Source organism: Nilaparvata lugens, chromosome 2, assembly GCF_014356525.2.
Source record: "Nilaparvata lugens isolate BPH chromosome 2, ASM1435652v1, whole genome shotgun sequence".
NCBI lineage: Eukaryota > Metazoa > Arthropoda > Insecta > Hemiptera > Delphacidae > Nilaparvata > Nilaparvata lugens.
Window position 1 is genome coordinate 41,111,706 of NC_052505.1, and position 15,199 is coordinate 41,126,904.

Below are 15,199 nucleotides of genomic sequence, written 5' to 3' on the forward strand. Positions count from 1 at the left end.
ATTCATCATAAATCAGCTGACAAGTGATTATACAGATGTGTGGAGAAGCCAGTCTATTGCTGTATTTCCATAAGGTCTATAGTTTCAATCAGGTACTTGTGGATGAGAATACTGCGTGAGGTCTACTGTTCACAGAACTTCTAGTTTTTGTGATGTGTTGCAGGTGGAAAAATGAGATACATACCCCTAGTAATTACTAAGTTTATAGAAGATAAATGAAAAGTTGTGATAATGGCAAAATTATGGATAATCAACAGTTACCAGTAGCTTAGCCAGAATTTTGTAATGTGGGGGAGGGTTCAACCAAAAAATTTGGGACCCCTATCAATGGACCTTACCTTGTGACCTTGCCAACATGAATTTGATAGCGAGTGAAGGGGGGGGGTTATATAATAGAGAAAGCAAACAGAGGAGCGGTACTGAATTATTGTTTTTTTTGGAATTTCAGTCACTTTAAATGCATTAAATGTTACAGTATTATAAATATGTAAAATCACTTCTATTATTGTCATTGCATAATTATGTTTTTCATTCAAATAATATTATTTCAATACCTTCCGAGTATAAAGCTTAAGTTATCTAAGTTATGAGTGGACTCGATACAATTTTTCTTCTCTCTTCTCCCTGTTTTCCACTGTTTCATCAACCTTCCACTTCAAACTCCAAACTGTTTTCGCCCTCTATCTGCAGTTTATGTTGACAACCATAGCTTGTCTCTTTTCTGTAGCATACCCCACCATATAGGCAATTGTCTTTGCTTGACTTTTTTATTGCAACTTTGTTTCCGTAGAGTTTTTTCGTGTGCTCGGATTACACATGTAGGTATCATGTATATGAATAAAACCGATATGGCACTGATCCATCCACTTATTCCCTCACCATCAACAGAACTGAAAATCCAGGCTCAGCTAAGGTGTAAGAATGTTTTATTGAAAGAGCTTCAAAATGACGCCAAAAATACGCTCAAAATCAGCGGTTTTAAGCTTTTATTTTCAGCATTTTCTCGTTTTCTCAGTTTTTTCAACACTAAATGAACAGTTAGGGTATTGGAATGTTGAAGTATAATATGGGATCTGAAATTACGCCAAAGATACACCCAAAATCGGCGGTTGTTTCCAGCATTCTTTAACATCTCCATCTTCGTCATTTGAACATTACTTCGAGTTATAATTCCCAACAGCTCTATTCCATCACATCCCGGTCGTGTGTTGATTTTATATCCTTTTCAGAGAATCGACAATTATTTTGTTGAAGCATCGCCCATTTATGAAGTTACATTACAATATTATATTATCGTTATTCTAATAATTGCATTCAATCTTCATTATCATTGATTGATTTTGTATACTTTGTAAAATTCGTTGAATAATTAGCAATACAATAATTTAATGTAAATTAGTGTATAAGCCAGTAAGTATTGTAACATACATAAATAAAGAACTCTAATCTAATCTTCTGCGTTTCTCAACTTTTACAAAAAATAATCAACGAAAAATGTTCAAATATATAGAAGTTGAGTTAAGGTTTGAAAATGTTGAATCAGAAGGGTATTGACAGAAAATGTTCATATTTGGTACACAGGTTCGGCTTAGGTGTACAAATGTTGTATTGGAAGGACTTTGAAATAGCGCCACACATAATTATGCCCAAAATAAGAGTTTTTCTGTGTTTCTCAGCTTTTCCAAAAACAAATTGACAGAGAAACTTTTAAATTTGGTACAAAGTTTGAGCTATAGTAAAGAAATTTTACGTTGATATGAATCCACTTTTTTCCGAAGATGCACTCAAAATTGGTGTTTTTTTAGACGTTTTCTCTAATTCGCAACTTTCTCATTATTCCATGAACAGGTTTGCCCAATTTACATAGAATGTATTCTAGGTAGGTACCGTGGGTTTTTGCCAACATTTTGTCAAGTTTGGAGTAGGCTCAGCTTTTTCAAGTACGATTGTAATTGAATGTCTTACCTCGATATGAAGCAGGTTCAGCTTAGGCAATGAAAACATCATTCTTTCTTACTAGCTTTTTCAAGTGCATTGAAACTTGAAAGGGTTAAATATGAATCTTTTCTATCTCAAATTTTAAATGAATAGACTGAAATACTATAATTCTCATAATATCTTAAGCAAGTATATGGCTTAACTTATGTGGAATTTCTGATAGAAATAACGATTTTTGCAACTCTGTGATCCATAATTCAAATCAACTGGTGATTGAATCCAGCCTGTTCGACTCTTATGATTATTTGATGAAAGGAAGCAAACTCGAATGATAAATGCTGCTTGACTCATTTCTGGATGAGTTGGGGGTCTAGAGAGATAAGGTGCGCGAAGTTTCAATATATTGAAACTAGTTTCAATATATTGCCAATGAGATTTTGTCATTGCTGTAGTAGCCAATTGCAAATCATTCGAGTGAGTTTAATAGTTCTCAAAATTCAGCAAACAAGATTGTAGATAACATTTTTTTAGGTTATTTTCATAGTGCATCATGGATCTTGAATTTTTGGGCCTCTTTTGGGCTCATGGGAAACCCATTTTTGAGCTCATTGGGGGAGGGGGGTTATAACCTGAAAACACCCCCTTCGCTACGCTACTGTCAGTAACAATAATGAATAAAAATAATTTCATTTTGAGTCGTGATATATCTTCATATCTTTATTATTTTATTAATTTCTCGATTCCATTGAGGAAACTTTTATACGAAACATCATTGTTCTTTTTAAAACTGGAGCGTAAACTTTCATTAGACAAAATATAAAATTATAAGGTGAAAATCTTCTTTCTGGCTTTGTACGGGAATAACTTCCTGAACAATAGATATACGATGGAATGTCATATGATATTAATTATAGATCTATTCATAATCAAGGATTAAATCAAAGTCAGAACGTTCTCTACAGATGGAAATGAATAAAAAAAATTATTTTTTATTCAAATATTTTATTGTATTAATAGCATTTATCAGTGACTCGAAAAAGGGAAGTTAACTAAAGCAAAAGGAAAGTTAACTAACACACCTGAGCTCTTAGTAAAGCTCTTCCAGTCATGGAATCAGTTAATTGAATCTATGAGTTGAGATGGAATCTAAGACTGGATATTGTTCAAATGGTGCAAATGAACGAACTTCTGATTCATTTGAAGAGTACTCTTCATTTTTCTACCATGGTTCATTCATTAATAAATGTGAAGAATGCCTTGCTAGATTTAGATCTAGTCATTTGAGGCGCACTTCACGCAAGTATGCGGACTGTCAATTAGAAACAACAATAGCCATAGATGCAATTCATCATTTAAACCATTATAAATATTCATCTTCCTCGAATATGGGCGTCATTGTGTTGGCAAAACAAAGGCTTGTAAAATAGCAGGTATGTTGTAACAGTTACATGGATGGGCGGATGGAGCATAATGTTGCCACTAATAAGTGTGAAGCTGGATCATCTGGGTGTGTGCTATTAGTTGTTTTTCAGTTTGACATTCCAATACCTAAAAGCCTCAACAATATTATTTATGGCGAAGTTATATATGTATCTGAAGTTAGTTTATCGAGCAAAGACGAATTTAAGCCTCTGATGATCAGGACCCTTAAATTTCACAATTTAATAAGTACAGTATTACGTGAATATTGAGAAAACTTTGATGATGAGTGGATTGTGAAAGTGAGAAGAACTATGAGTGAAAGTTACTAAATTATGATTTTTCAAAATTTATTTTCCTGAACAGCAAAAATTTCATCCAATCTAGTGAGTAATGTGAAAATAGAATTTTATTTTATAAAATATAAATACTTCTTGATTAGAATACAAAGTATAATAAAGCTGCGCTCAGACTTAAGTGCCTTGTAATTATTATATCTTCATCTCACTGTATCTGTACCTATAAATATACTAGTAGTTCTGTGAACAGTAGATCTCGCGTAGTTATAAACCACAGCCTCCTCTTACACTGTCCATCAGAGTAAATCCTGTCTGTATGTTGTGTCGGTGAGATATCGTTGTGAAAACGGCTAATGGCTGTTGGGGTTGGTGTATCAAAAATGCTAGCATCAAAAGCTAATCTCCTTCAAGACATACTGTTAAAAATCTTTCTCGTTTTTGAGAATTTTTGAGAATTGACCTCGCACATACTTAATTCGAGGGTGCTGAATCCGAATCTTAAATCGCGAATCCTCTATCTTCATTTTGAAGTTATTCAGGTTTTGATGGATAGGATGAGTCATAATAGTTTCCTATAAAAATTGGTTCAGACTGGCTGAGATTCAACGAAAAAAGCACAAACCTTCAAACCAGAGAAATTTGCAACGATCTCTCGTTTACACGACGCAAATCTGAATATCGTTATCGTGTAGACCGACATAAGGGCTTCTTCACTTAACTACTCTATGCTGAAATACGTCTTCGGAGGACGTAGCCGTCCTACCTTCCAACATTGAAAGCTACGCTACGGTGATGTGAACGGGATAGATTCACTTGGATAACATTGGATTAATCCGTAGCTTGGATTTAACATTGGGACATTGGGAGATATGACGTATTTCAGGGTAGCGTAGCTAAATTTCAACTTACCAAGGCGCGCGAACTTATAAGTTTCAATAAAATTCACGAACTAAAAGGCTGCTAATTCCTACAGATTTTGATAAAATGGAAATAATGAGGAACCAGAAAATTGAGGAATGTGCAAATTAGTAGAAAATCTAAGAACAGTACATTGTAATGAAGTATGAAGTTTCAGTATTACTGTGTTTTTTTTAATTACAGGATTGTTGTGAATTGTGCAGTTATGTTTATATATTTCAAGATGAAATGTACTGTACTTTTCCATTGATTTCGAAGAAAATTAGTTTCCATCATCCATTAGTGAGAATCTGTAATAAATGTTTTATTCTTCATTAATCACAAAATTTCCAATTTTGAAACTGAGCTACTGTTACATGCTGCCTATAGATGTGGAATAGAAAGTGATGAAATGTGTCCGTTGTTGAATGGAAAGATAGGAAATGTCAACATGATCATTATTGAAAATCTTGTAATTAGCTTAAAACATGACAGAAATCCCAGGTGCTGTGTCAGATAATATTTAAATATTGTTTGCTTGCATCTGGACGACCTTGTCGCTTATGTAATCCTCATTCAAAAGGGCATCTGATGTACCGGCAGAGACCTTGAATCTGAAATTAGTGCATTGCAATTGCTCACCATCAAAATCATCATTATTCAACAGTGCATTGAGTTGGGCTGGAATCACTTTTTTATAATTTACTCATTATTAACATGCAAATTAGTGATTTCATTTTTGCGACACAAAGGGAAATTACCCCGGGGCAACTTAGGATCCTAAAATAATCCATTGGCTCTCAGTATTGCCTTTGACGACATTGACAGAGGTGATAATGTTATACACAACTCAGACCAGGAAAAACCTATTTACATCTCAGATTCTAGTAGAATTTCCTATTATTTTCTGTTTTACCGAACAATTTACATTTTAATTCTTTATCTACCATTCCAAAAGAGGCGAATTGAACGCTGATTGAAAATTAGTCTTTTTTCAATCAAAACTTCGTCTGTGATCGAAGATTGTATCCCTCACATATTAAGCTTATTTGCACATTGTACTGTACAGTGGAAAATGTCCCATCATCTACACAATAGCTAGTTTGTACTTGAAAAAATGTCAATTTCTCTTGATTCTGATCGGACTCAGCCATTGATATGACTGACTTGATTCTACTTGATTCATGACAGGCAAACCTATACGTATGTCTTAATGCTAAACTATGCTGATTATGCTAAACTATCAAGTTTTCATTAGTTGATGATCAAGTAAATTATCGATTAACATGATTATTCATTTATAATCATACTATTATGTAGTTTTTTACTCCATTCAAAGTAAATTAATGCTATTTACATCATTCCAAGGAACATCCAATTAACTTTTTAATAATGGAATAATTGATCCTCACTAATCACTTATATCGACTATCGAAAATTTATTAATTTTCTATTTTTCATTTCAGGACAAAGATGAACAGACAAGACTGGAAATGAAACACAGAAAAGAAGAAGATGACCTCTACAGAAAATTTGCTAGACACAGGGAAGAAGAGGATAAACGAATAAAAGACGAATTTAGGGTAAGCTAAATACTACCAATCATCACATTTACACTTAGTTTTCTATCTAGCAGCTCTGGACTCTCGAAGCGATGAAAACTCAATATGATTGATATAATAATACAAAATTGCATCTAATATATTTTCTTGTGAATAATATTCTTGATATTATTTCATAATTTATCAATGTGATCGTGCGCTTTGAAGCCCTTGAGAAAATCATAATAGAATTTCAATTGACATTTTCTCAATTCCCTTTAGAATACTTTGAGACGATATTCCTCGCATATGACCTATAGCATATCTATGGTAGTTAATTATGATAATAATAAAATGTTTGAATGAATGATGACTTACATATTCTCAAAAGTTATTGAGAAATCGAAATTTGAAATAGGAATACTCTATTTAATATTGAAGTCTAGAGAATTTGATTGGGAGAGATGGTAGACATGACTGTAGAGAGTTATAGTGATGAATGTGAGCGATAGGCCTACTCTTCTCAAGCGTCAAAAGTTTATAATATTATTATGAGAATCATATATTTTCTGAATATGTTCAGAAAATAGTGCAATTAACTAATTGGATAATTCTGACATCAGACAATAGCTTTCAGGCTATAAATAGATCGAAGGTAAGAGAATGTTTTATTTTGGTGTGGAGAGGGGTGCAATAGGAAGATGTGTATAAGATTGAGTGTCCCAATAACAGAGATATTTTTTATGTAGACTTCGGAGATTGGATAATATGAGTATGGTTAGTATAGAATAACCAATCTACCAAGTATCTTTACTCCATGGTGTTAGTCGGTCTGAAGGAGTATTTGGTGGTGAGAGAGGAGGGACTAAAAACTTGTACTCAGACAGACAATCCTTGATCACTCTATCAGGATCAGGGTCCACTACGATTCAAACAGCAGGTGATCGAATAGAGACAGACTTAAATCTAGTCTTCTAACTAGTTTTTCTCTACTGAATGACCCTTTTTTGAAACTCTACGTTCCAGGAGAACTATCACAAGCTGACAACACATAGGCTATATATGTTGTCGTCAATAAAAGTAGTGCATTGACTAAACATCAGGGATTAGTTACTCACTCAGAAGATGATTGATGGTAACGTCTTCAGTAAGTAATGTTTGAAATAAGAAACTCTCTTCCATTTTCATTAGATCAAAACTAATTGCAATCAATAAAAACAAAGTATTTGTAACATGACTGATATTACAAGCTGATAATGTCTCACATAAAAGAATAAGTATTCATTGTCATCTTAGAGTTATCAGTGCACAGTGGTGATATTAATTTTTAAGTGGTTCGGATCTCAACATTAATAAATTTGGATTAATCAACTGCACATATTAGTTACCATCCATTATCCACGAGTAGTCGTCGTAATACCATGATAGTAGCCTATTGGTTCAATTTAGTAGAATGTTTCTGTGTGCCACCTTACAATTTTGGCAAGTGAAATATTGTGATATCTCTACGTCTGGTTACAAATTAGAGATATAGTTCCATGTGAATAACTTAATTTTTTCTATTCGTTCATATTTTTTTGAGAATTTTTTCTATTCGTTCATATTTTTTTGAGAATCTTAGGTCATTGCTTAGACAGTTGTAGATATAATTTTTATCAATTGATGGCCCATTACTTGTCACTAATTATTGCAAAAAGACCACAATGAATTCTTGTCAACAAAAAGCATCCTTATCGTAGCACTTACTTTCTCTAACTAATTGTCGGTCACAAATTGTCACAGCTTAAACCTCAACAACTGCCGCCGGTCTTGCTATGTCCAATTGTTGGACAGAGTCTTTGATGTGACAGCTTATTCACGGATTAGTGCGATGACATTGTCATTGTGCGATGCTCGTTCTTAATTGCACAACTGATTCCCTTTCATCGCAGATTGCCCTGCTCTCACACACAAATAGCTGGAACTGTTATTTTATCCAGACCAAGATGACGGCAATGATGATAGCTGACGGCGAAATTGCTCGGAAAGACGCGAAGACAGCATTATTATCTGTGATTCACTGCCACTGATCCGGTTATCTCAGGCATCGCAGCTGTGATTTGAATTTTGAATCACCGTCTTCTGTGCGATCACTTGTTATACCATTGAGTGTCTGCATTTTTCAACAGTAAAAGTGTGACAGATTCGTATAGAAACGGCAAGCGAAAAAATACGAAAGAAAGCTGCTTTTAATCTGCGAAACCGGAGCAAAATTCTACACTTATCGAGCATTTCTAATCCGATGCGAGTGCGGAGTGCCAGTCGTTGACCTCGCTGCTTCCGTCATCTGTCAAATTTATGTAAATCTGATATTCCAAATTATTCGGTTCCATAAAAGACATTCATAGGAAAATTCGAGTTTTGAGAAAGAAAAATGTGATAGAATGAGGAACTGAGTTTATTCATGTTTCCCCAAATTAATCATATAACACTGTAATTATTTGTTATAAAACAATTTCGGTTCTTTGTGATCAGGAATGCCATGAGATCAAGGTACAAATTGAAGGAAAATTTTAAAAGATAATAATTCAACATTAACCACCTTGGTAATTTCATCCTTCAGGTGGGATAGCTTTCCTTTTACATTGAAGGTTCGAAAAACTTCAAAGTAAAAAAGTTTGCTGCTCATTTTATTCGTCAAACAGGGGTGATGATATACATAATTACATTACATACACATTACTTCCATAATAGCTTGTAATAAGCTAGTACACGCCAATTTATCAATTGGATTATACAGTATAATTTTCTGCCACTTTTATTTTAGGCTATGTCAACAAGACTACTTGTCTGTTGGTAGGCTACGTAGATCAAGGACACTCCCCCTTTTTGAATGGATCATCTTAGATTCAACTAGCAAGTACAAAAAATGAAAGAATTGGAATGCTGGAACTATCTTTGATGCCGCACAATTTATTTATCAACTTAGTCATTTACTTCTTCGCATTTATTCATTTTTTACTATTAATTAAATAACTAATTTATTACGAGAACAAGGGAAACTACAGTCATTACGCTCAAATCAGTGAATCAGTCTCCACTGCTATTTACAGTCAAATTGACCATGTAACTGTAATAAAGATACTCTACAGCAATACAGTGCATGCAATATAACATATGTTATAAATATACGAAAAGTTTAAGAAAACAGAAGTAAACGGATAGTTTTATTTATTCATCACATAAATAATGGATCAAAAAGTAAAATGAAATCCACAGTCGATACATGAAGTATTGTAAACGATAAATAATGACAAATGATTTAAGTTTGCGTGAATAATGACAGGCGCAAAGCTCGCTGTCTAGTCTGGAGCAACATGTTCAGATAAGGTCATATAATAGAACAGAGTTGGGCTTATGAGCTTGGAAGGCGGTGCCTCCTTCCTCAGAGACCTTGTTGAAGGTGAAACAATTCGTGAAAGGCCAGCCGAGCCTGTCTTTATTTCCAGCGTCGCACTGCATTGCTGGAGTTGATAGTATGTTTGTCGCTGGAGTCTGAACAGACTCTCCAGCGACCTTCTCCAGCTGGCTAGCGACCTCTGCAGCTCTCGACTCCGATCTTCAAGGTCGTACAACTTGCAACATAAACAGTCCAGTTTTCACCCTTTGCTGTTCACTTGTATGGATCTGTCCTAGTATGAGTGTAACAACAGTTACAACTACACGCACACAACTTATTGTCTGTGGTATCACTATGAAATGCAATGAAAAAAACGAAGAAATAGATAGTCTTCAATTTCAGGTGAAATTATATTTGGAACACGATAAATCAGATATTTTGTTTCGATTACTTCGGACTTGAATCCCTTTCCGTTGTTTCTTATTCAATTTGCAATTCGAAGATTGTAAAATACTTTAACTTCAAATATTTTAAAAGGTGTACGGTGTTTTCTAAGTTACGATGATCGTGAATCAACGCAAAAGTTTAATTTCCATTTCATTCCATTTACTCTCTCCAGAGTATCAATATTACACTGAAAATCTTTCAATTACTCTATAGTCGATTTTGTAATTGAAATTCAGAGTAATTACGAAACCTGTATGACCCTGTCATCTACAAAGTTGTCAGTTCTCAATTCACAATACTCCGAGATAACTTTCGAAAACTCAAACTAATTTCCACAGGAAGATAACAACAATAATTTACGAATTTGATAGAATCTTCATTCTATCCCATATCTTCTCAATCAAATAAATTAAAGGATTTTAGGATTTTCGTTAAATAATAATTAAATAAATTAAATGTACTGTTAGTGTTTTCGATTAGCGATGCAAATTCAGAGCTGTTTGTGTTTTGTTTGAACAACCTTGATTACCTCACGATTTCCATGTAGAAATGAAGAAATCGTTTGCTAGGCGTCGTATCAGGACAAACTGAGAATTCATCATGATTCGATTGTCTTGATCCATCGAAAAAGTCAAATGAGGACAGCGCACTTTTTCCCGGGACTATTTTGCCATTGTTTCCAGAGAGATGACCAATAGGACTGTACTCAGTTTCCATTGTTCTGTTGTTGTGAAGGCCCAATCTTTGACGACACAATCCTTGTCGAGTTGCACGAACTCTCATTCTAATTTCCCTTTTCCTTCCTTCACTTTTGAAGTTCCATTGACTTTCAATAGTGTCAAGAATTTAATTGAGGAAAAAATTTAGTAATCACCCAAATAAAATAAATCAAATTACAACCGAATTTATTTCAGCTTATCTACCATTATGATAAATATTAAACAACGGTATAGGAAAAGTGAGTTACAGGCTTATAGGCTTGCAAACATAGGTAGCTTGATTTGCTTCAATAAAGGTCTTTCTTTTATTCACAATCTATTCTATTCTACTAATATTGCTCACAAATAACGCAGGTCGACTGGTTGAATTTTACTGTATCAGTATCAGTATTCCTTCTTGATGGCATTTCAAGGACTGTTGCAAATAGAGGCATAAATACCTACTGTATACGAGTATGGTATCATAATTTCATTATTTTGCATTTTATTGAATCTTCATCCTGTCAAACCTGACCGCGAGACTCGTACTTGAATCCAAATAAGTAAGGTGCGGACAGACTTACGCGCTGCGCGACACGGAAAGCGAGGGGTACGCAAGATGATAGCGTTTCTGGTTCGCGCGCAACGGACTGGTCAAGCTCCCACCGACAACAATAGTATATTTCGCACCTAGGGCCGAAAATGAGACTTTTCCGGCTCGAAATCGGTTTTCAAGTCCGAGGCCGTAGGCCGAGGACTAGAAAAGATTGAGAGCCGGAAAAACATTTTTGCCCGTGGTGCGAACGCTATTTTTCGCCACACAGAGAAATAAACAATATATATGAGAATAATTGTTTATTAAGCAGTTCCGAAAACAAAAGTGGAAGGTCATAGCTCTAGCTATTAGTATAGTTATTAGTATCTAGTTATTAAAGTATAGAAAACTGAAGAATACATAATACTTGGAAACCTCACAGAATCATATTGATTTTTCCAATACATCAATAAATTTTAGTTCTATTAGGATCCTCCTCAATTTGAATCAGGCAGCCTTTTGTTTTCCCAATTCCAAAAAAAATACCTAAAATACTCGTTTCACTGGGAATTCGTGTCTGATAGTAGCCTACATTATAACTGAAGAATATAAATTATTACTCATTTTATTGTGATCTATTCATGTTTTTCTTATGAAATTCAATAAATTATAGGCCTACAGCATGAAGACTATGTCCAATTCATTTGTACTGGTGGCAAAATTTTACATTGAAAATAATTATTTGATAAAATCCAAGTTCAATAGTAATGAAAACAAATTCCTTCAAAAAATAATTGATAATAATACGTTTCGAGGGAAAAAATTAAGAACAAAAAATGGGAAGCATCGGGGGATTTGAACCAAGGTACCATCGCTCCGTAAGCAAGCTTCTTACCGCTGCGCTACATAGACGTTAGTAAATGGTAGTCTTATAACCTGCTGATAAAAATACACACTTTGGGCTATGGAACTTCAATTAGCCTACGGTAGCATAGATGAATTTGAACATTAATATTCTGAAAAATCTAGAAGGAAAATAGAAATTTGGGCTTCCAGGTGCACGAGATTGATATTTTTAGAATCTATGTTCAAAATTTGGAGATCTAAATCATTCCCGTTTTTCCGGTATGCAATCCACAAGTTGACATGTTTTGATGCGAACAAACACAACCCCACTCTCTCTTATTATATAGAAGAAGAAGATATCTTACCTCTATTTCATTCATCCAAATAAAATGATAGTATATTACTGCAGAATACTTTATTCAATTCTAGAAGCATAAACTGATTCTGTTTCATAAACTATTTGTTAAAACGTTCAGCACCATGGATATTGCCCAAGTAGTTCCAAAACTATCCACCAGGTTTTGTGATAAACGCAGTACTATGAGGTTTGAGGTTAGATTCTATTATACTCTGAAAATTGAATTTGAGTAGTTTATAATATCTTATTTGTATTTCATTCATCCAAATGAAATGATAGTATCTTATTGCAAAATACTTTATTCAATTCTAGAAGCATAAACTGATTCTGTTTCATAAACTATTTTGTAAACCCGTTCATATCAAATCAGAATCAGCTGTTATTCAAGGTCATTTTACAGCCCTAGGGCCATAAAGTTTTACCGGCCTGGTCGGAAAACAATCACTTTCGGCCACCATATGACGCACGTAAACCAGCTCATTACATCCAAGTGTGGCGAAAAAGCTTTTAGGAGCTGAAACAAATGAAACAAACACGCGCTCAGATCTCGATCACCGTACATTGCAAATCCTTGTTCGAGAAACGCGCATCTGTCGCGTAAATCTGTACACAGCTAAGACGCAATCAATTTAAACGATCGTAAATCAAAATAATATAAGAAAAATTAACGATCAATCATTCATTATCAAGATTATGTCTGTGTAGGACCGTCCTACAGTTACAATTTAATACTCTAGTCAATGCTGGCTTTCATTTTGCAAAATTTATTATTAGTTAACAAGCCACTCCTAATATGTGACAGAATGACAGTGTAAATAATTTTGAATCTTCAAGCTAAGGAATGCAAAAACCTCCATGATATGACATACTTGCAAATTAATTTCACGTTCACTTCGTGGTCCATGTGAACTGGTTGTCATTTAAATTACAATGAACTCTAGAATTACAATTATGGATTATATTTTGAAATACTGTAGAAATATAATTGAAATTGATTGGATTCAATGGGAATCGAAGCAAGATCCCCCTATGCACAAACTTCAAATTCTAGATTGAAGCAAATATTCTAAATTTAAATATTCCAATTCTCAGAGTTAATTCTAAAAAAATTAAATCATTAAGTACTTTTTGTACTTTTGAGTGATATTTTTTTCTAATATTTGATAAAAATCAATGAAATTTTATTCGATTTGATAGAAGGATGCTCGATGAATAATGCCTGTTGCTAGAGGAAAGTTGAAAAATATAATCCTGAAAAGAATATAAAAATTATCTAATTAACTTCATGGAAGATCATGACTTGTTTCCCATGTGCCTACATTATTATGTATAGTAGATACAGTATTTGTATTCCCCAGACACTGAACACTCACATTACAATGAAAATGTACAACAAAGAACATTTCTACAATTTAGTTGGAATCTATTTCACAGGCACGAGTATCATCTGAAGTAATAAGTTCAAATAAGCTTCACTGTTTCAACATTATACACACAAAATATAATCTCTCACTTCATCTCTATTCAATCCATGCTTCCATTTTCAGGTTAAGAATTCTTTTTTCCTCCCAGCATATCTCAGAATAATTTTAGCTGCCTTGATGTGGATGCTGTTGCTTAATATTTGAGAAGACCTTGGCCATCTTCAATGTTTAGTACAAAATCAGAAAAACAACTATGCAGAGAAGATTGCTTTGTTCAGTGAATAAACGTAGCCCTCTATCACCCCCCCCCTCCAGGCCATTTATAGTTCAAAGACTCACCAATGTCTGAATATAGGTAGATACAGATCAAGTCTATAGATATACAAACAATGAATGTTTGCTTGAGATTTTGTTTTCTGGCCGAAAAATAGTTTTTTGGCTTTCGCGTGACTGTGACAACGAAATAAAGAGGCGAACTCTGGTTCCAAGCGTGAACGGAAAAAGATTACCGTTAATTGTAAGCGTTGCAGGCGTAGAAGGAAAGAGAAGAAGCAAAGTGAAGATAGAAATGAAAGAGAGAGGAGAGAGGCAGGAGAGAATAAAATTGAGCAGAGCTGCACAACATCATCACCATTACCAACTTATCTCAAAAACTTGCTGCGGAGAAGTGAAGGTCGCAGCGACTGATCGTCAGTTTCTCTGTCACGTCTGTTCACAACCTCCGAACCTTCAGCACACTGATGAGCATTGTTCAGAAATGTGCCAAAATAGTCAGTTTTGAAAAATTGATTTGAGTATGCGAGATCATTGGAATTACTTTTAATACCACAATCTACCATGATATGAAGTAATTAGTAATTGAAACTAGATCTGACCTCAGCCATAATAAGACTAAATTAATATTGTAGCACAATTTATTCTATTAGTACAATGGAGAAGTATAATTTTTTCTACATTACTACAAAGTACTTAGTGCTATAAACTTGACTTTTCAATGTACTTGTTTCTTATCGAAGTATTGTTATGAGGATATTAGAATCAATAATCTTTTGGAGAGGACCACATTCGCCCAGTTCTCCATATTCGCCCAGGAACCAGGAAACCACTGCACTTTCCTCCTCATAAATTGAGTTCACTGCTTCCATTTTTAGAAGTTAATTAAACATATCCCATTCGACTTCCTTTCAACGCAATTCGACTATTTTAGCAAACCTTTTTCTCAAACAAAAACATGAATGCCGTCCATTTATACTTAAAAATATGATAGAGAGATTCTATAAATTGAATGATTGATACAGTGAAAATAACTTAATTTGCTTGTTACTTGATCGAAGTCAGATATTTGAAGGATATCACATCCTTTTTTGTATCAGATTTCCAAATCAACAGAGTCTGAGATCATGAAAATTATCCAACAA

The 15,199-nt window shown here is 34.1% G+C and overlaps 2 protein-coding genes across 5 annotated transcripts in view; one reads left to right on the top strand and one right to left on the bottom strand.

Moving 5' to 3' along the window:
* LOC111050323 (hillarin) overlaps positions 1-15,199 on the top strand; it is a 132,964-nt gene that overhangs the window by 69,391 nt on the left and 48,374 nt on the right. The window contains exon 2 of the mRNA XM_022336624.2: positions 6,020-6,136. Within this exon, the coding sequence (XP_022192316.1) occupies positions 6,020-6,136 (117 nt within the window). The remainder of the gene's footprint in view (positions 1-6,019; positions 6,137-15,199) is intronic.
* LOC111049946 (dystrophin) overlaps positions 1-15,199 on the bottom strand; it is a 322,297-nt gene that overhangs the window by 34,662 nt on the left and 272,436 nt on the right. The window lies entirely within an intron of this gene.